This window comes from Monodelphis domestica, chromosome 2 (assembly GCF_027887165.1).
Source record: "Monodelphis domestica isolate mMonDom1 chromosome 2, mMonDom1.pri, whole genome shotgun sequence".
NCBI classification, from domain to species: Eukaryota; Metazoa; Chordata; class Mammalia; order Didelphimorphia; family Didelphidae; genus Monodelphis; species Monodelphis domestica.
In genome coordinates, this window is record NC_077228.1 from 195,271,445 (window position 1) to 195,292,517 (window position 21,073).

Here is a 21,073-nt window from a genome sequence, read left to right on the forward strand (position 1 = left end):
GGGGAATATAGATGCTTTGATTATCCCCATTTTAATATGGGAGGAAACTGAGGCAGTTAGTGGTTAAATGATTTATGTGTAGGGTTTTTGCTTAGTTCAGTCAGATTTGACTCTCTGTGACTCCATTTGGGGTTTTCTTAGTAGAGTTATTTGAGTGGTTTGCCATTTCCTTCTCTAGTTCATTTGAGCATTTATTTATTTTTCTAGCTAATTAGCAGATGAGAAAACTAAGGCCAACAGGATAAAGTGACTTGACTAGGTGACTGTTTGGTGCCCAATTTGAACTCAGGAAGATTTGATTCCAGGTACTGTACTCTATCCACTGAACCATCTAGGAGACACATGTAAAGGGTTAAACAACTATTAAATATCTGAGGCTGGATTTGAACTCAAGTCTTCCTGCTTTCAGATCCAGCAGTCTATCCACCATGCCACCAACTGCTTGCTAACAGTTGTAAGGATGAGGAAGGACTTTATGCAGAAGGTAGAGCTTGGTCTGGAATTTGCAGGAGACCAATAATTCTAAAAGCCAGAGGCAAGAGAAGAGGGTGTTCCATTTGTTAGAGACAGGTAACTAGTGCTGGTTTTTTTCTTTCACCTTTACCTTCTGCCTTAGTATCATTTCTAAGGCAGAGGGATGGCAAGGACTAGGCAAATAAAATTAAGTGACTTGCCTAGGGTCACATAGCTAGGAGGTATCTGAGGCTAAATTTGAACCCAGGTCCTCCCAGCTTAAGGACAGTTTAGAATCAATTTAGAATTGACACTAAGACAGAAGGTAAGGGTTTAAAGAAAATATTTTAGTACTTTCTATTTGCTTAGGAGGAAAAAAATCAGATTAAATAAAATTCTTATTGTTGTTCATTTGTTTCAGTTGTATCTGACTCTTCATGACCCCATTTGTTCTTTTTTTTGGGCAAAGATAATGGAATGGTTTTGCCATTTCTCATGAGGAAACAGAGGCAAACAGGGTGAAGTGATTTGACTAGGGCCATACATCCAGACAGTGGCTGAAACTGGATTTGAACTCAGGTCTTCCTGACTCCAGTTTCAGCCCTCTATCCACTGTGCTGCCTACCTGACCACAATCAGACAGACCTACCCCCAAAATTGAGATTATCTTGGCAAAGATACTGGAGTGTTTTGCTATTTCCTCCTCCTGCTCATTTTACAGATGGGAAAACTGAGGCAACACGGCAAAGTGACTTGTCCAGGGTCTCACACACATACGTGCACACACACACACACACACACACACAGAGTAAGTGACTGAGGCCAGATTTGAACTAAAGTTTGCTGACTCCAGACCCAATGTTCTATCCTCTGTGCCACTTAGCTACCATAAATCAAATTCTAATGACTAGTTAATCCAAGCCCATACAGAAGAGGAAAAAGAATCACCTGAATAAGTATACCAGTGAATGCCAGCTATTCACAAAGTCCTGTGCCAGGTGCTGAGAGGGTACACAGATGTACTTTAGAGTCCAGATGAGGAGCTGATAGGGACACAGTGAAACAATTAGGTAACTCATGTTGAGTGCCACGGAATGCCTGTGGGATGACAGGGTTGAGCGTTTCAAGGGTCCTTAGAGATCACTAGTTTAGTCCTCATTTTTCAAATGAGGAAACTGAGAGCTAAGAAGCTGAACGACTCACTTGCTGGAGGTCAAACAGGGAGGGAGCATCCGAGATGGGAATCGAACGAAGGTCCTGGGTCTCTTGCTATACCACATTTTGCCTCTATTCTGGTGAGGATGAGTGAGAGGTCAGGTGAGGTGAAAGAGTGGAGGGACCCGAATTCTAGACTTTGTACATAAGGGGAGCCCTAAAGGCTGTTAAGCAAGGGAAGGACATGAGGTGGGATTGTAAATGGAACACTCATCTTCCTGACTTCAGATCTTACTGACTAGCTGTATGACCCTGGGCAAGTCCCTTAACCCTTTTGGCCTCAGTTTCCTCATCTGTAAAATGGGCTAGAGAAGGTGATGGCAAACCACTTCAGTGCCTCCACCAAGAAAACTCCAAAATGGGTCTGAAAATGCCTGAATAACTGCCAGGGAGCCAGCCCTAGACAGGTGTTTTTTCTTTTCATTGGATCCCTTCCTGAGTACCCAGTAAAGGCTCTGCCCACAGAGGGCACTTTATTTGCTAGGGAGGGGAGGCTAAGTAACCAAGAGTCCTCAGGGTTTGGATAGATGGTTCCCTGTTCTTTATTGTCTGGGAATGCACTCGTGGTTCTTCCCCTACGCCCTCGGTTGGCCACCTCCCCTTGCTGCCCTAGGAGAAGCCGACAGAAACTCCGGACTCCTTCCTGGGCCGCTGTCCCAGGAGAACACAGGGAACTGACTGAAGCGAGTGGGAGGCTCACTCTGCCCAGAGGTTATGGGAGAGGGTACAGTTTGGCAAGATGCGGGGCAGAGTCGACCAGGAGCTCAGAGAGCAAAAAGGAGATTGCAGAAGGAATAGCAGAGGCGACTATCTCCCAGGCTGTAAGGGAGACTAGTAAGCAGCCCTCAAGAGGTCAGAGGTCCGGCTCCTCCACCTTAGCCTTGCCCCATGACCTTTGGTTGGGTCCTTCCCCCGCCTATGTGGCCGAAAGGAGGATCCCTGCGTGACCTTGGGCGAATCACAGCCTCTGGGAGACTCCGTTTTTGCCTCTGAAATAAAGGGATTAGACTTTATGACTTCTGAGCACCTTTCCGGTTCTAAATCTCAGAGCCCCTATTTCCCCCTGGGACTAGAGGCTTCCAAAGGGGAGGGACTGTGTCTGTCCTATCCACCTGGGAGCTCCTAGAGGGCAGGGACCATGCTTCCTCTTTCCTCTGGATATGCCCCCCCATATGTTCCAGGCCCAACGTTCATTCCCTACTCACTACCCAGTGCTGATTGCCAAACTCTGCCCTCTTTCTCATTTGGCTCTGTCTGGTTCTGGCTGGCAACTGAGAACACACCAAGCTTACCAGTACCTCCCACAGCCCCCTTGTCTCCTGCCCCCTCACGGAGGCAAGTCCAGGAGAAAGAATCACGTCATTATTATTCCAGACTGAAGATGATTGTATGTAGTACTTTCCAGGAGAAAGTGGGGGGAAAGTCTGAGCTATTCCTATGCAATTCTGTATTCAGCTGCTTCAGATCGGAGGAAGACCCGGAATGCTAGAGGAACCTAGAATCTGGAGGAGGGTGCTCTAAAAATTGGAATTCTTTCAGCCAGATGGGGCTGTTTTGGGGCTATGGATCACTTGGGTTTGAGGACCAAGTTTTGTTTGGGTGTGATCACTGCGGTCAGTTCTAGGGGCCGTCTTGGTCTAGTACTTAGAGTCTGTTTTTTAATTTGATTGGTCATATTTTAATGTTACATAAGGGGAATCTTTTGGTGAAGGAAGATATTGAGATGTGAAAAAAATAATAAAAAGTTTTAAAAATTAAAAAATTAAGAATGAATGTTAGTATTTAAAGCATCACCTACATTTCTTGACTTTTTAGCAACTTGAATTAATAATTGAATTTTATTGATGCTTGGAGTCTAATTTTGATTTCCATGTTGGGTCCTGTTTTGGAGTTTGGTGTCTGGAGTGTGTTTTGGGGTCCAGTGCCTTAAATCTAGTGCTTGGGAGGGGGAAGTATCTGTTTTTTTTTTTAACTTTCTGTCTTAATATTAATTCTCAAACAGAAGAATGGCAAGGGCTAGGCAATAAGGCTTAAGTGATTTGCCCAGGATCATTCAGCTAAGAAGTGCCTGAGATCGAATTTGAACCCAGGTCCTTCCAAATCCAGACCTGGCTCTATCCACCTTGCTACCTCCTTGTCCCAGGAGTCCGTTCTTGGACTCATTGCCTGGAGTCTGTCACTGGCCTCAGTGCCTAAGGACTATTCTGGGGTTCTGCATCCATAGATCCAGAGAGATCTCCTTAGTTTTTTCTGTACAGAGCATTTCCCCACAGTCAGCCCAGGGATCTTGAACCCAGAGAAGCAACATCTCCCAACAAAAGGGGTTGTTTCTAAGCCAAAAGCCCAGGTCCTTTTCAGCAGGGGAAGTTGCTGAGCTGGGTCTGGGAGTGGGGGATCTGTTTTTTGGCGGGAGTCAAATGCCTTTGTCAGTGAAGGGTGGGGTGGAGTGGGGTGGGACACCCATGTTACTCACATCTTCCCAAACCCCAAGTGCCTGCAGATTTGGGGGAGTTGGGCTGGGGCTCAGCATCTCCTTTCTGAACACTTAATCCTAAAGAGAAGGAGGGGTTTCCTGGGATTGTGGCATCTGGCCCCTTCACGGTTGCTTCCCAGATGGAATGGGGGAGGTGGTTGCTGGTGGTGATATGGAGAAGGGAGTTCCATCCTTACCTTTGCAAACAGTTGATCCCAGGAAGAATTGGTTCAGCCTTTGAGCAAGGAATGTGCTGTCAGGGCCTGTCTGGGGAAATAGGAAGTTGCTGACAGCCCCAGACACGACCACATTCCTCCCAACATGCCTGCTAGGGACCCTGAGACTCAAGAATGGAGGAATTGGAGGAGGGAAGAAAGAGACAATGATGAAGGCCCTGGGGGAGAGCAAAGGAGGGGGCCAGCTGGGGGGGTTGTACCCAGTTACTTTCATTCTTGTGACTAAGAGGCTCTGGATTTAGAAGAGTCCAAGAAAGAAGCCCTCTATCACCAATTGCTTGGACACTGCCCTGATTTCTGTAGCACAAGCACACTGAGCTTATGGTAACTCAGCCCTGCGGAGGACTGGGAGCCACCTGTCCTAGTGCCTATTTAGCTTTTTCTAAGCTCTCAGGACTCCCTACTGGACCCAGCCTTTCCTCACTGCCTACTTCCTCAACACAGTCCTGCTCCTTTCTGCAGGCACCCTGAACTTCTCCCATAATCTCCTTGGCTTCAACCATAGAATCCTGCACTTTCTATCTATAGTCAGACTGAGGTCCATGGAAATTGGATCAGGATATAGTAAATTAATCTGATAGCATTTCTGGGTCTACCCATTCCCACCTTAGGGCTAAAGGCAAAAGGGTTTCTGTGGGAGATTGAAGAAGATTCCAGGGTGAGAGATAAGAGTCTGCCTACCACTGGCACTGATAGGCCATTCTCTTTTCATTCGAGTGCTTCTGGGCCTCAGTTTCCCTATTTGGGGCTAACAGTCTTACATCCTTTCCCAGTTTCTTCCTAAAATATAGAGGTCACATGAAATCAAGGTGGTGGTGAATCTGGAGATGTTACCTAGACTGAATGGCTACCATGGGAGAAGCCATGTGCCTTCAGGCACAATAAGACCAGGGAAAAAATCTCTAAGGAACCAGAATTGGAGTAGGGTTGGGGCAGAGGCATTTCTTTTATTTCCCATCACAATGTCATACTAGAGGTAGAGATACCAAGGTCTCATGCCCTTGTTACTCTGTCCCCTTGGGGAAAAGGACCATTAGGTCAGCCCCAAAGCCTTTGAACATAAAACCCATTGGTCACAGGGAGTCACTGGTAAATGATAAATGAACCAACCATTCTCCCTGACTCTCCACACCTGAAGGGGCAAAAGGAGGCTGGTCCTTAAAGGAGCCAAGGATATTCTTTGGACCCTTCTACAAGATATAAAACAATGCACCCCCCTCCAAGCAGGCAGTGTAGTATTTGCATCCTTGAGGCTAGGGTGGTGGTGGTTGACTTGTTTGTTTGCCCTTTAGTGGGGCACTGAGTCCTATCATCCTGCCATAGCTGGGTAACATTTGCCTAACTTCAGGAAGGATGCTTTCACTATTCAGGAAGATGTCTGCAGACCCAAGTAGTCTTTAGAGGCCCACACAATTAATTGGAAAATGAGAGGTCATTATCTTTATAAGTAGGACAAGCCGCTATCTCCACTTTTCCTGGGATATGGAACTGGCCTTAGGTTCAAGAATTCTAATGAATTTCCAGGAATGATGGGAAAGTATAGCCTGTAGCCCCATACCTCCCAATGTGAATCATGCCTGGTGGGGTGGGAAAGCAAAAAAAAAACCCCACAGAAAAAACACCCCCCAAACCATTCCAAACTAGCGGTGAGTTTCCAGTAAAATATGACAGAGACATGATGAGGCGGGGCAGTTAAGGGAGCCTGTTGGTGCAGACCTGGGGCTGGGGTGGGGAGGTGGGGTTGGCAGCCAAAGGGAATGGAAAGTGCCCAGCTCCACCCTCTTGAGAACCTATAAATAAGAGACCCAGGTCCCTGAGGCAGCAGCTCTCATTCTCTCTGAGCTTCTCTGAATAGCTTTTCTGAGCTATCTCTGATTTTTCTGAACACCCCTCTCTCTCTCTCTCTTGATACCATGACCACCTGCAGCAGACAATTCACCTCTTCCAGTTCCATGAAGGGATCTTGTGGCATTGGAGGTGGCTCCAGCCGTATCTCCATGATTGGTGGGGGCTCCTGCAGAGCCCCTAGTGCCTATGGGGGCTCAGGCTTCGGGGGCATGTCAGTGACAACCTCCCGCTTCTCCTCTGGGGGGGCCTGTGGCCTGGGAGGAGGCTATGGTGGGGCCTTCAGCAGCAGCAGCAGTTTTGGGGGAGGCTATGGTAGTGGAGCTGGTTATGGCAGTGGCTTTGGTGGTGGTTATGGTGGTGGCTTTGGTGGTGGTTATGGTGGTGGCTTTGGTAGCATGGATGGCCTCTTGGCTGGTGGGGAGAAAGTGACCATGCAGAACCTCAATGACCGCTTGGCTGCCTACCTGGACAAGGTGCGGTCCCTGGAAGAGGCCAACACTGAACTGGAAGTGAAGATTCGGGACTGGTACCAGAAGCAGAGGCCAACTGAGAGGAAGGACTATAGCCCTTACTACAGGACCATTGAGGAGCTCAAGAACAAGGTAGGGCTTAAACAGAGGGTAATCAGAATGGGATATTCTATACTGGGTCCCCTTAGAAGTTAAAGTCTTAGGTCATATTCAACTCCAGAGTTTCAGATGAGGTGGCTCTTTTTGAGCTTAGGAACCAAGCCACCCAATATTTGCAGATCAATCCTCGATGCATTAGGAGGGCTTCCATTACAGTGGAAATTGAAGGAGTTGGGCTTGATGACCTCTGTGGTCCCTTTCAGCCCTAACCTATCAACATAAACTTTATGTCCTCCCTGCTAGGGCATCCTGTGGATAAGGAAGGGGATTGGAACTACATTAAGAATAGGGAAGAGGCTGTATAGCTCCTCTGTTCTATTCTTGGCTATATCAAAGACACAGGATAGTAACGGGATAAAGAGAGATGCCTAAATGTTCATTAGTTCATTCACTTAATCTGGCAGACATTACCCAAAGTCTTGGCATTGTCTCTTTTCCACCAATGAGCAGGCATAATACCATCTCTAAGATAAGATCTGGGGAAGAGAGAGGTGAACCTCAGATAACAGGAAAAAGAGAGCTGCCTACTCCACATCCTCTCCAGTCTGTCTTGACTCTAGTCCTCTGAAACTTAGAGCTCTCTCTCTCTCTCTCTCTCTCTCTCTCTCTCTCTCTCTCTCTCTCTCTCTCTCTCTCTCTCTCTCTCTCTCTCTCTCTCTCTCTCTCTCTCTCTCTCTTCCCCCCCCCACCCCCCCAGGTTTCTTGTTACCTCTGCTACAGCGTATGGGCAACAGTTGCCATATAGATTTTTTTTTAAACTTTTAGCTTCTGTCTTAGAATTGATACTAAGTATGCCTAAGTATCAATTCTAAGGTAGAAGACTGGTAAGCGCCAGGCAATTGGGGTTAGTGACTTGCCTAGGGTCACACAGCTAGAAAGTGTCTGAGGCCAGATTTGAACCAAAGACATCCCATCTCCAGGCCTGGCTCTATCTCCTGAGTCACCTTGCTGTGCCCATACTCAAATTTTGCTCAGTTTTCTTCTCTCCTTGCTGCTTTCCTTGAATTTCTTCCCCAAAGGGAATCTCCTCTCTAAGCTGGTCATGCATTACCCAACCTTAGATTCAACACAATTAAATAGAGTGCAGCAACCACTTATTAAGTACTTATCTACAGTGAGCCAGACCTTATGCTAGACTGTGAAGACACAAAAACAAAAAACCAGAAACAGTCCCTGCCCTCAAGGTGCTTACATTCTGTTGGGAATGGTTGGTTTCAGCAGTGAAATCTCATATTCACAACCAGGACCAAGTCACTTAGAAATCAGGGAGATGAAATCTGCCAAGCTTAGAACAATAGGCAGAATTGGCTAGCTATCAAGAGACCTTTGACTCCCTCAGGCTGTTGACCTCAGAGAACCAGGGGTTGGAGAAGGGAAGGCTCTTGCAAGATACATGAGGAGATGTATGTAGGCCATTGTGTTGACCTCTATGTGTGATTAATGACATTTGGTCTCTGTTCTAGATTCTTACAGCCACTGTGGAGAATGCCAACATTCTCCTGCAGATTGACAATGCCCGCTTGGCTGCTGATGACTTCAGGACCAAGTAAGTCCATCAGTAAGGAACATGGAAAATCTAGCTTCATCATAGTAGAAGCTAAAAATTCTTTTTTGTTCTTTTCCATCTTAATTTTTAATTTAAGTTTATTATTATTAATTTAGAATATTTTTTCCATGGTTTCATGATTCATGTTTTTTCCTTCCTCTCCTGCCTTCCCCCTTTCAGAGCTGATGAGCAATTCCACTGGGTTTTACATGTATCATTGTTCAGAACCTATTTCCATATTATTACTATTTGCAATAGAGTGATCATTTACAGTCTACATCCCCAATCATATCCCCATCAAACTATGTGATCAATCATATGTTTTTCTTCTGTGTTTCTGCTTCCACAGTTCTTTCTCATAAGTCCCTCTGGATTGTCCTGGGTCATTGCATTGCTGCTAATAGAGAAGTCCATTACATTTGATTGTGCCACAGTGTATGTCTCTGTGTACAATGTTCTCCTGGTTCTGCTCCTCTCACTCTGCATCAGTTCCTGGAGGTCGTTCCAGTTCACATGGAATTCTTTTTAGCACAATAATATTCCATTACCATCAGATACCACAATTTGTTCAGCTATTCCCTAATCGATGGACACCCCATCATTTTCCAAATTTTTACCACCACAAAGAGCGCAGCTATGAGTATTTGTGTACACATATCTTTCCCTATTCTCTCTTTGGGGTACAAGCCTGACAGTGGTATGGCTAGATCAAAGGGCAGGCAATAGAAGTTCAAAAGTCTGTAGAGGCAGAAGACTGTAAACTCCATGAGGCAGAGATTGCATCATGTTATCTTTGTATACCTCCCAAACTTGACTTAGAGGAATTAAGCCATGAAGCAGGATAATCCTTTTCAGGGACCTGGGTTTATTTCACTTCTGGTACATACTGGCTGTGTGACCTGGGGGAAATCATGTAACACCCCAGTGCTCCAAGTAACTCTCCAAGATCATAAGTTACAGAGAAGGTGCCTGCCTGTACTGGTAGAGAGAGGTCTCTCATCTGGGAGACCCTATATCACTGAGATCATAGATACAGTTCTTATCCTAATCCCTTTTAAATACAAGAGAGAAAGATCAAGAATTTGGTTAAAGTTGCAGATACCGCAGAACCTCCCAACTCAAGTATATAATTATCACCTAGTTATTAACGAATGACATCCAGACTTGTCTGAACTATCAACAGGCATCTTTATCCACTTAAATGAACCACTCTCATTTCTAGGATGCTGATTCATCCCCCTAACCAGAAGGAGCCTAGGATGGAAATACTGGAGGACTAGCAGGGAGAGGGGATATATATATATATACACACCCACACATTGAGGCTAGGCAAGGAATCCCATTCTTTTTTGTCTTGGACCATCACAGGTATGAGACTGAGGCAAATCTGCGTATGAGTGTGGAGGCTGACATCAATGGCCTGAGAAAGGTGATGGATGAATTGACCTTATCCAAGGCTGACCTAGAGATGCAGATAGAGAACTTGAAAGAGGAGCTGGCTTACCTAAGGAAGAACCATGAAGAGGTGAGAGTGAAGGGAGAAAGAAGGCTGCAGAGAAACCTCAAATCAGTGTTCTATAGCTTCAGTATAACCAGTCTGCATTTTTCTTCCTCTCCTCTCATATGTAAAATTTTTTAAAAAGGGCAATTATTCATTAAGACTCTCTGAGTGGCCGATGATCCTGTATCCAGAGCTTAAAGAATCTCAGGAGGCCATTTCATCCAACCCCCTCATTCTACATTAAAAACAAACCAAACCAAACCCCTTACCTTCTATCTTAGAATCAATACTTTGTATTGGTTCCAAGAAGAGTATTAAGGGCTAGGCAATGGCGGTTAAGTGACTTGCCTGAAGAGGCACAGCTAGGAAGTGTCTGGGACAAGATTTGAACCCAATACCTCTCATCTCTAGGCCTGGCTCTCAGTCCATTGAGTCACCTAGCTGTGCTGCCTCATTCTACATTTGCAGAAACCATGGTCTGTAAAGGATGAGATACTTGTCCAAGGTCACACTTGGGTAGCAAATGTGAGAGTCGGGATTTAAACCCAGGACTTCTACAGAGACAGTGCTCTCTCTACTGTGTCATTCTGCTTCTGTATTAGAAAGATTTGGAGGGATCATAAGAATTTGAACTGATGGGAAGGAAGCAATATGGCGTCTAGAGACCATAAAGGAAGTTATGCTGATAGTTGTCTATTTGAAGGCTTGTGATTTAGTCTTTCATTACCCATAGGAAATGAATTCTCTGAAAGGCCAAGTGGGTGGAGATGTCAATGTGGAGATGGATGCAGCACCTGGAGTGGACCTGACGCGAGAATTGACTGAGATGCGAGAAGAATATGAGGCATTGGTTGAGAAGAATCGTAAGGATGCTGAGGCCTGGTTCTTTAGTAAGGTGGGTTCAGAATTCAGGGTTTCAGGGTTTGAGGAGGACTTCATTCTGTCTACTTCCCCAGCTTGACTGAGCACCAGACTGAGTGCCTGCTGAACCAGGCAGTTCTCCAATGTCTGCCTCTGGTCCTGGTGTCATCTTCATCATCATTTCTTAGGACCAAGGCCCCAGTACAACAGGGATGTTCCAGCAGAGCCCTGCTACACTTATTTACTTATTTTGCTAGTGACTCTAAGGCCCTACCCCTTCCTAGGTCCCTTGTTCCTGTATCAAAGAAGGAAGAATCTTTGTTGCTAACTCAATAGGGCTAAGTTTACACAGAGACTCAGGCTTCAATATCTTTCCCTTGACTCCAAACCCGAGACCAGGGCCAGACACCACATGGAGCATCTGGCAGTTTTTGAAACTTTGCCTGAACCCTGGCGTAGTTCTTAGAGGTGGGGCTCTAAGACCACCTTAGTTGGTCTTGCCCAAGGATCTCTGCTTCCTTCCATCTCTTTGTCCACTGAATGTCTGCGATACTCAGCTTGGCTGGGCAGGACCAAAGATCCTTCCCTAAAATGACATCAGGAGAAGCCACTATCAGGCATATCCTAGAGGGAGTCTTATTTTCCTTCATTTCAGACTGAAGAGTTGAACCGAGAGGTGACCTCCAACAGTGAGCTGGTGCAAAGTGGGAAGAGTGAGATCTCTGAACTCCGACGCAGTGTGCAGAACCTTGAAATTGAACTACAGTCACAACTCAGTATGGTAGGTGACTCAGGGACCTGGATTTGAGGGCTATAGCCTGGAAGGTGAGTCCAGCATCCAAGAGTGGGATGAGTGGTCACCCCCACTGACTGCATTTCTTTTTCCATCCACAGAAAGCCTCCTTGGAGAACAGCTTGGAGGAGACCAAAGGCCGCTACTGCCTTCAGCTGTCCCAGATCCAGGGGCTCATCAGCAATGTTGAGGAACAGCTGGCTCAGCTCCGCTGTGAGATGGAACAGCAGAACCAAGAATACAAGATTCTCTTGGACGTGAAGACCCGGTTGGAGCAGGAGATCGCCACCTACCGCCGTCTGCTGGAGGGAGAGGATGCTCAGTAAGTGATCCATGTGGTCCTCTCATCTCTAGGCTACTGTTCCAATGATACACATTTGCTTTTCTTTCTTTCTTATTTACTTGTGATACTATGTATTAAATGGTTCTGTTTTTTCTTCTCACAGCCTTGCATCCCAGTTTTCATCGAGCTCTCAATCCCCCAAAGATGGTAAGATGTAGTTTTAGCGCTAATCTTTTTTGCAAGGGTAAATTTACCCTTCTCTAGGGGATTTGTACTTTTCTTTCCTAGAAAGAACGACCATGAGACCACCAATTGGGTTGGGACATAGCTTTGGAGAATCTTAGGGCTCAGCTTTCATGGATCTCTTCTTGGATGCCATAAGATCCCCCACAGTTTGATGTTCCTTCCTTCTGTAGGAAGAATACCCTTACATTTTCTGAGGGTTGATAAGCATTTTAGATCTCATCTAGAAGAAGATACTATTTCCAAATGGTCCTCTGATTGTTAGGGAGGAGGGGGCCATCCTGTGTTCCTTGAAAAGATAAGATAATCAGCACCATGGGTAGAGTATGATTTTCTTCCTCTTCTTTTCCTCCTAAAACAAAACCCTAAAATCTCCTGGTCAGAGAGACAGAATAAACAATTAGGATAGCCTTAGTATATAGTTCCTTTAAAAGGATGACAGAATTGATTTTGTCAGTAGTGGGAGAGGTAGAAGTGAGTTGAAGGAGAAAAAAAAGGATGGAAATGAAACAGGAAGAAGGGAGCTTAACCAGGGACATTAGACTTGACTTCCCATCTTCTGATTTCCAAGACATCCACTGGCCATTCCCCTAGCAATGGCTTTCTCGCTCCTTTAAAAAAAAGTTTTGGGGCAGCTAAGTGGACACTTCCTAGCTGTGTGACCCTGAGCAAGTCACTTAACCCCCATTGCCTAATCCTTACCACTCTTCTACCTTGGAATCAATACTTAGTATTGAGTCTAAGACAGAAGGTAGGGGTTTAAAAAATTAAAAAGGTATTTTATTGATGCTTTTATTTCATGTTGCTATCATTACCCAATCATTATCTAATAGTACTCTCACCCAAAGGACACTCCTTTGTAACCAAAAAGTTCACTTAAGTAAAACAAATCGGCACATTGTCCATCTCTGATAATATATGCCACATTCCATATCTGTTGTCCAACCTCCTTAGAAAGAGGGAGGCAAGTTTCATCATCAGTCTTCTGTAGTGATGACTGGTCACTTCACTGATGAGCATTTTTCCTTTCTGTCTTTCCACCCCTGCAGTGTCCTCTACCAGCCGTCAAGTATACACCAAAGTGTTGGATGTCCAGGATGGCAAGGTGGTATCCAGTCATGAGCAGGTCCTTCGCACCAAGAACTGAATTCTCTCCACTAATCAGACCAGAGAAGCCCACAGTTTGCATTCAGACCTGCTCTATCCTCTGCCAGCTGGGGGGCAGTGGATGATGACCTCCAAGTTTAATTTACCTCTAGCTTATTCTCCTTTGTTTCCTAAGCATTGTGCTGCCCTGTGACTTTGGGCAACCAATAAAGTTTCCTTTTCTTGATGCAAACTCTTGCCTTCTCCTCATCATTGGTAACAAAGTGGAGAGGGAGCTGGTGATGGGCTGAAGTGGCCTTTAGGGTATGGAAGAAGCATTCCAGGAGACAGGTGATGGTGATGGTGGGGAGATAGAGGATTCTCCCTGCCTAAATGGTACAAAGAACAGAGGAATTTGGAATCAGGAAAATCTGACTTGTAGAATTCCCCATCTTCTTAAAAAAGTATTTAAATTAATTTCATTAAATATTTCTTAATTAATTAAAAAATTAACATTTATTTTTCAAAATATTGAGTTCTAAATTCTCTCCTTCCCACTTGCCCCTCCCTTTCCCTTAAGAAGGCAATTTGATACCAATCATACATGTGAAGTCCTGCCAAACACTTCCAGATTAGCCGTGTCACAGACCCACCTACCTGCCCCTCCGAAAAGGTGAGGAAAACTATAAAAGGCTATTTTGATCTGCATGCAGAGTTCCTCAGTTCTCTCCCTAAATGTAAATAGCATTTTCCATTATGAGACCTTTGGGAATTCCACTAATTCAGATCCAGAATTCTCTATGCTGCCCATGCCAGAAAGATCCATAGCTTGCTCTCAGACCTGTTCCACCTTCAAGGCTGGTGCTAGAAAATGGCTAACAGGTTTAATTAATCTCCAGCTTGCTCTTCCCCATTTCTAACTGCATTTTCCTAATTGTGTAATTCTAGGCAAGTCACTTAATCTCTCTCAGTCTCAGTTTTCTTATCTGTAAAATGGAGATAATAATTGATTCACTGAGATAAGAAATGTAAAGCACTTTGTAATCTTAAAGTTTTATATAAATGTTAGTTGTTATTATAATTGGGTATCTGGATGATGTAGTTGGAGCCTGGAGTCAGGGAGACTGAGTTCAGATTTGGCCTCTTATTAGCCCTGTGACCATGGGAAGTCACTTAAGTCAGTTTGCCTCAGTTTCCTCATCTGTCAAAAGAGATGTAGAAGGAAATGACTTGAGCCCTCTGATATTCTACTCTGTTCATGGTAGTAATTTCTCAAAAAGTAGTTTCCAATGGACAATGTGCACCAGACTTCAGGAGAGGAAAAGAATATTAAAGAAACTGTATTATATGAGGCAGTGAGGTAGCTTAGTAGATTGAGAGCCAAGTCTAGGTCTTGGGTTCATATATAGCCTCAGATGTTTCCCAGCTGGGTGACCCTGGGCAAGTCACTTAACCACCATTGCCCAGCCCTTAACTCTCTTCTGTTTTGGAACTGATACACAGTATTGATTCTAAGACAGAAGATAAAGGTTAAAGAAAAATAAGTTGTATTATTAAATTAAAGAATTAAAACATTAAATATTAACTTTAAATAAAAATTTTAATTTTATTTTAATACTTATGAAATGTTTGAAGGCAGCTGTTGTGAAATGGAGAGAAGGTGAAGCTTTATGAAGCCCAGAGTCTGAGTCCTGTTTTAGGTACATCCTTGCTGTGTAACTTTAGGCAAGTTACTTAACTTTTCTGGGTTTTAGTTTTCCAATCTATAAAATGATGGGATTGGGTGAGATATCCCTCTCATCTCTATATCTATGATCATTTGATCTATGATTAATTAAGAAATTCATTAATAAGAGAGGGCACATAGGGCACTAGATACCATCTCTACTAGTATCTCCCAAACTAATCTGAGCCATGAATAACTTTGGGGCTTAAATATTTTGATGAATCCTATAAATGGTGGCCCAGGGTATCTGGAAGTGTGTGACATTTTTAGGGTGTGAAGGGGATGGAGTGTTTTAGAGAAAAAGTCACAGGAATTGTCTTTTTTATACTGAAAAAATGCATTTATATATATATTGTTGACATAGACATAATTTCATGAATATAAATGTCTTTCAAAAAGCCATCTCTATTGATTAACTCAAATTCCCCTCTGCACCCTTGCTTCTTCATCCATTCTCATCTGGCTTCTGAATTCATCATGGAACTGACTGTTCTTTCTAGAATTACCAGTGATCTCTTAATTACTAAATCTGGTGACCTTTTTTCAGTTCTCATCTGTCTTGATTTCTCTCTAGGAAATTTATGCTGATTTTTTTTTTCTGCACTGATTTTCCTGAGACTTATCTCTCAGTTCTCCTCCTGTCTGGCCATCCTTTAGTCTCTTTTGCTGTGTTATTCATATCTTTCTGCTCAAGGGTATTCCCCAAAGCTCTAGATCTTTCCTTCCTTCCTTTTTCTTTTTTCTTTCATCTATCCATCCATCTCACTTTTTCATACCTCAACTCTCATAGAGCTATCTCTCCATCTTCCTCAGCTCTTTAATTTATCTCTCCATCTCTCTATTTCCCACAACTCTTCTTCTTTTTCTCTCTTATTTATCTGCCCCCTATCTCTAACCTCTCCCTTTCATCTATCTAATCATCCATCAATGTATCTATCTCTCTCAGCACTCTCATGTATGTATGTATGTGTATGTCTCTCTCAGCTTTCTCTCATTTATCCACCCACCCACCCTTCCATCCATCCATCCATCCATCCATTTGTTTATCTTTCTCTTTCATCTCATTTTCTGTCTCTTATCATGTTTCTGTCTCTCTTCTGTTGTCTTCCCCTACTCCCACTAGTATGTAAGTTTTCTGAGGGCAAGGACTGTTTGATTTTTGTTTTTGTGTCTCCAACTCCTAGCACGATACCTAACATTTAGTGGACAAGAAATACATACTTTTAAGAATCAAAGAATATTACTATTTTATATAGAAGATATCTAACTCCAAGGTTACAAACCTGAGCCAGTAGCATAAATATTTTCTCACAGAACACTTATAAACATTGAATGGAAGATTGGAAACTTTCGTAGAACAGTTTATAATAACAAGCAATAAAATTAATGTAACATTTAACCCTCATTTCCTCATTTGAGTCTCCAATAACCTCTGTAAGATTTTTATTTTTAAACCTTTACTTTCAGTTTTAGAATTAATACTATGTATTGATTCCAAGGCAGAAGAGTGGTAAGGGCTAAGGCAATGGGGTTAAGTGACTTGCCCAGGGTCACACAGCTAGGAAGAGTCTGAGGTCACTTTTGAACCTGGGACCTCTCATCTCTAGACCTGCCTCTCAATCCACTGAATTACTCAACTTCCCTGATGTCAGTAAGATATTGAACCTCAGAGAGTTTAAATGACTTTGCTGTGGTTGCACAAGGCAGATTTTGGGTTAGACTCCAGGTGTTCTGATTCCCAGTCCAACATGGCTTATCGATGTGTGCACATGTGATGGAAGATGGGACAATTCCTCTATGATGTTGTAGTTATGGTATTTAATGTATGACCTAATACTCCAATTAAGTTGACAAGCATTTTATTAGGCACTCACTATATGCAAGGCATTTTGCTAAGCATGGGGACCCAAAGAAAAATTCCTGCCTGCTAGTGGCTCATAAACAACTTTGTAGAGACAAAATATATAGACAAATCCTAGGAAGCAATTTCTGAGGGAAGGCTAAGGTTTTTTTTTTTTTCTTTCAAGTTAGTGTCTGTTTATTAAAATCTTTCCCATCTAGTGTTTATTTCTTCTTTCTCATTCTATTATTCTGCTTCTCTGAAAAGAATAGCAGGCATATGGAAGGGGGTTGGGCAATGTGGAAGCTGGGGCTCAACACCCAGGACACCCCAATCTTCCATGGCTCAGCCCCTGTCTCTGAGGTTAGGTCAGGGATCAGGAGGGAAGGCTCCTCAGGATAGAAACCGCTTTCTCCTGGTTCCAAGTCTTTGTGGAACTGGTGACCAGGGTCCATCAGAAATACCAGAGCCCTCCGATTCAGATTTACTGGGGTTTTCTACCTTTAGGGCAGGCCAGGGGAATAGAATTCCCTGAGACTTATGTGTAGCAATTGAGGGCAAATCCAGGTAAGGGCAGAGGAATAACCAGAGGGGATAACTTACAATGGTCCCAGGGCTGAAAGGCTGAGACCTTCCCCCTACACACACATACACACAGAGACCAGTGACACAGCTGCCGGTGCCTCTTAGCCTCGGGGAGGACCATGGAGCTGGAACAAGGAGTTAAGAGGTAAAGCTAGGAATTTCCCTTTTGACTTTTGGAAACCATGGGAAATTTTTGACTTTGCTAGAATTCCATGTTGAATCACTCCCATAGATGGAAGGGATCTTCAAAGTCATCTAGTCAATCCCATTTTATAGATGGTGAAAGTCCCTCTTTGCTACACACAATGCTGCCTTCCTTTTAAAAAATCTTGCTGGAGATGAGTGGGCATTACCTTCCTCTTCCTCAACAAATTTCTATAGAAATTGGGCTCAAAATGTGTCAAATTTCTCAAGTAGTAGAAGTAGTGGAGGAATGAGGGAGGGAGGAGGAGGAATACTCATAGCAAGAGACATATTTAACTTCTCCACTCTGTGATTAGAGCAGGGATGGGCAGAAATTGAATCCTAGAAGTGGCCTTAATTCCCATTCTGAATTCCAGTTTGGTAATGAGTTCCCACTGTGGCATTCACCAACCAAATGGTTCTCTCCCTCTAGGTCCTGCTTTCACCAAGGATGGTGTAGGGGTGGGTAGACACTGCATAGGGACTCTGGGTCGGACTGTAGCTGTGAACATAAGTCATCCCTGGGAAGGTTTCTGAAGGATAAAACTGTTTCCTGGCTTCTCTCATCTTTCTTGGACTTCTGACTGTCTGGGAGCAGCCACAGGTCCAAAGGAGAGGTTATCTAGTTGGTGAGGAGAACCAGGAGTGACCAAGGAGGGAGGGTTGCCATCCTGGGCTTCAATAACCTAGTGTGCTGGGGCTGGAATGTGGCAGGGGAGGGCTGGGTTATGGATGGCTTGGTCTGGAATTCTATCCTGGGGCAGGAGAGATTTGTTTCTGTTGTTAGTATCTGTTTTTCTGTCAGTTGTGTGTATATATGTGTGTGTGTCTATCTCTATAGGTGTATGTGTCCCCAAGGGCCAGCCTTGGCCTGATGGTCTTGGCCAGGTAGTAAGAGGTCTCTGGGTGGGTGGAGGGCTCCTCGGAAAAGGTGTCCAGCAGGCTCAGACAAGTGCTACTTGCACTTGTGGATGTAGTACCCAGTGACATAGCCGACGATGAAGATGACCCAGAACAGAACGATTCCGCCTACCACCTTCATAGCGATGCCCAGCTTCCCGGTGCATAGTTTATTGTAGAACTGCTCACAACCCGAGCTCTCTGGGGTCGACACATTCTTGCTGACCTCATCCTGGCTGTTGTTCCCTCCGCTGTACTGGACGGCGCTCTCCTGGGGTTCCATCTTTCCAAGGTGGGAGTGAGTGAGAAAGGGCCGGCCTTAGAGCGGAGCCCAGATTCTGGCTGTGGTTCTTCGGCTAGATGAAGACGCCAAGAGTCTTCTCGGTCTTAGGAGACGGTGTTGGGTGCGGAAGGGCTGCTCGCTCTCTGTCTGCCTCAGTCTCTCTCACCAGAGACTCTCCCCCTCCCCTCCCCCCCCCCCCTCCGCCCCCTGCGGCCCAAGAGATGGGTCGGTGGAAGATTCCTCTGGGGCATCTCTGGCCTTGGGCAGAAGTGGCTTGGGAGTTTCTTGGGAGACCACCAGTTCAGCTCCACTCTGCTCGCTGCTCTGCGTGGGGTGGCAGCCTAGGATTAAAGGAGGCTGAGAAAAAGGAGGAGGGGGAGGAGGAGACGGGGGCTGTCCCTCTGGCTCCTGGCTGCAGAAATGGGTTTTAAGGGGGCCTGGGAAAGTCTCTTGAAGAAGACAGAATTTTGGATGAGATTTGAAAGAAACCAGGAAGTAGAGAGGAGGAGAAGGGAGAAAATTCCAGCCTCCGGGAATAGTTTGTGAAAATACATGCCCAGGGTGGAAGGGTGGGGCAACTAGGTGACTCAGTGGATTGAGGTCCAGGCTTAGAGATAGTAGGTCTTGGATTCAAATTTGACTTCAGACTAGCTGTGTGACTCTGGTCAGGTTACTTAACCCCCATTGCCTAGCCCTTCTTGCTCTTCTGTCCTAAAGTTGGTACTAAATGGAGTAGCTGGGTGGCTCAGCAGATCAAGAACCAGGCCTAGAGATGGCAAGTCTTGGGTTCAAATCTGTCCTTGGACACTTCCTAGCTGTGTGACCCTGGGCAAGTCACTTAACCCTCATTGCCTAGCCCTTACCACTCTTCTGCCTTGGAACCAATACACAGGATTGATTCTAAGTTAGGAAATAAAAGTTAAAAAAAAGAAAAGTAAAGAAATGTCCAGAGGGAGGAGATTGAATGTTTTGTGCGGGAATGGCAAGGAGGTGGTGGTATTAGATCATAAACTATGTGTCAAGTTGGGGGGAGTAAATTGTAAGAATCCTGGGAATATAGGAAGGGCCAGGTTACTTGAAAAGCCTTAAAAAGAGGACTTTCTATGTGATCCTGAGGGCAATAAGGACTGCTGGAGTCTATTGGATAGGGGGATGATGTAGTTTATGATTTAGCAAGATCAGTTTGACATGTGATTGGAGGATGGACTGGAGTAGGGAGAAACTTGAAGCAGGGAGCCCAGTCAGAAAGTATTTCAATATTTAGGCATGAGGTGACAAGGGCCTGTGCTAGGGTTTTGGCAGTGTCAGTGGAGAGAAGGGGGCGTAGAGAGTAGATGTAACAAAGGTAGAAACAAGAGGACTTGGCAACAGATAGGATATGTCAAACGAATAACAGGAATCTAGGAGGATGCCAAGGTTGTAAGCCTGGATAATTGGAAGGACGGTAGAGCCTTTGATAGTAAAAGGGACCTTCAAAAGTGTGTGTGGGGGTGAGGATAAGTACTTATATAGTACTTCATGTCAGTTGTATGGTGCAATGGAAAGAACACTGGGCCTGGAGTCAGGAAAACTAATCTTTCTGAGTTCAAATCTAGCCTCAGATACTTCCTAGCTGTGTGAATCCTGGACAAGTCACTGAACCCTGTTTGCCTCAGTTTCCTCATTTGTAAAATGAGCTGGAGAAGAAAATAACAAATGAATCCAGTACCTTTGCCAAGAAAACCCCCAAAGGATGCTGGACATGACTGAAAAGCAATTAACCAACAAATAGTACCTACTATATGCCAGGGATTTTGCTAAGCACTTTTTACCCATACCTCATTTGGAACTCATTGCAGCCCTGTGAAATAGGAGGTGTCTTTATCTCCATTTTATAGATGAGGAAATATAATAAAAAAAAGGTTAAGTGATTTGGTTAGGGTCACATAGCTAGTAAGGGTCTGAGGTTGAATTTAAACTCAGGTTTTCATGATTCTAGGTTCAGAGTTTTGCCTATTGTTCTCCTAGCTACCTTTGTGAAGGTTTTGTAGGAGGGTTTGGGGGGGGTGGTGGCAAAAGATAATGGATTCTGTTTGGATATGTCCAATTCTAGGAGGTGATGTGAGACTAGAGCTCAAGAGAGAGATTAAGGGCAAGATGAAGAGGGCCCAAGACAGAGTCTTGAGGGATACCCATGAAGCATGACCTGGATAAAAATCCAGCCAAGGAGAAAGAGGAATTGGACTGATAGGGGGAGAAGCAAAGGAAAACAATGTTATGAAAACTAGAGAAAAGAGAGTCTCAATGAGAAGATTCCAGAAAGGTCAACAAGGATGAGTTGTGAGCAGAGGCCATGAAATCTGGCAGTCAAGAGATCATTAGTAACTATGGCAGTGATGGTGAACCAATG

General features: G+C 44.5%; 2 protein-coding genes across 2 annotated transcripts; one reads left to right on the plus strand and one right to left on the minus strand.

Annotated features, from left to right (window-relative positions):
- The first annotated feature begins 6,190 nt into the window (after positions 1-6,190).
- Positions 6,191-13,412, plus strand: KRT14 (keratin 14). The gene is made up of 8 exons (XM_003340247.3): positions 6,191-6,827; positions 8,318-8,400; positions 9,769-9,925; positions 10,635-10,796; positions 11,418-11,543; positions 11,657-11,877; positions 12,002-12,045; positions 13,131-13,412. The coding sequence occupies exons 1-8, from the start codon at positions 6,291-6,293 to the stop codon at positions 13,226-13,228; spliced, it is 1,428 nt and encodes a 475-aa protein (XP_003340295.1). The 5' UTR covers positions 6,191-6,290; the 3' UTR covers positions 13,229-13,412.
- Positions 13,413-18,326: 4,914 nt separating this feature from the next.
- Positions 18,327-18,684, minus strand: LOC100619636 (small integral membrane protein 1-like). The gene has a single exon (XM_016430470.2). It carries the CDS (start codon positions 18,682-18,684, stop codon positions 18,457-18,459), a length of 228 nt encoding a protein of 75 aa, XP_016285956.2. The 3' UTR covers positions 18,327-18,456.
- Positions 18,685-21,073: the final 2,389 nt, after the last annotated feature.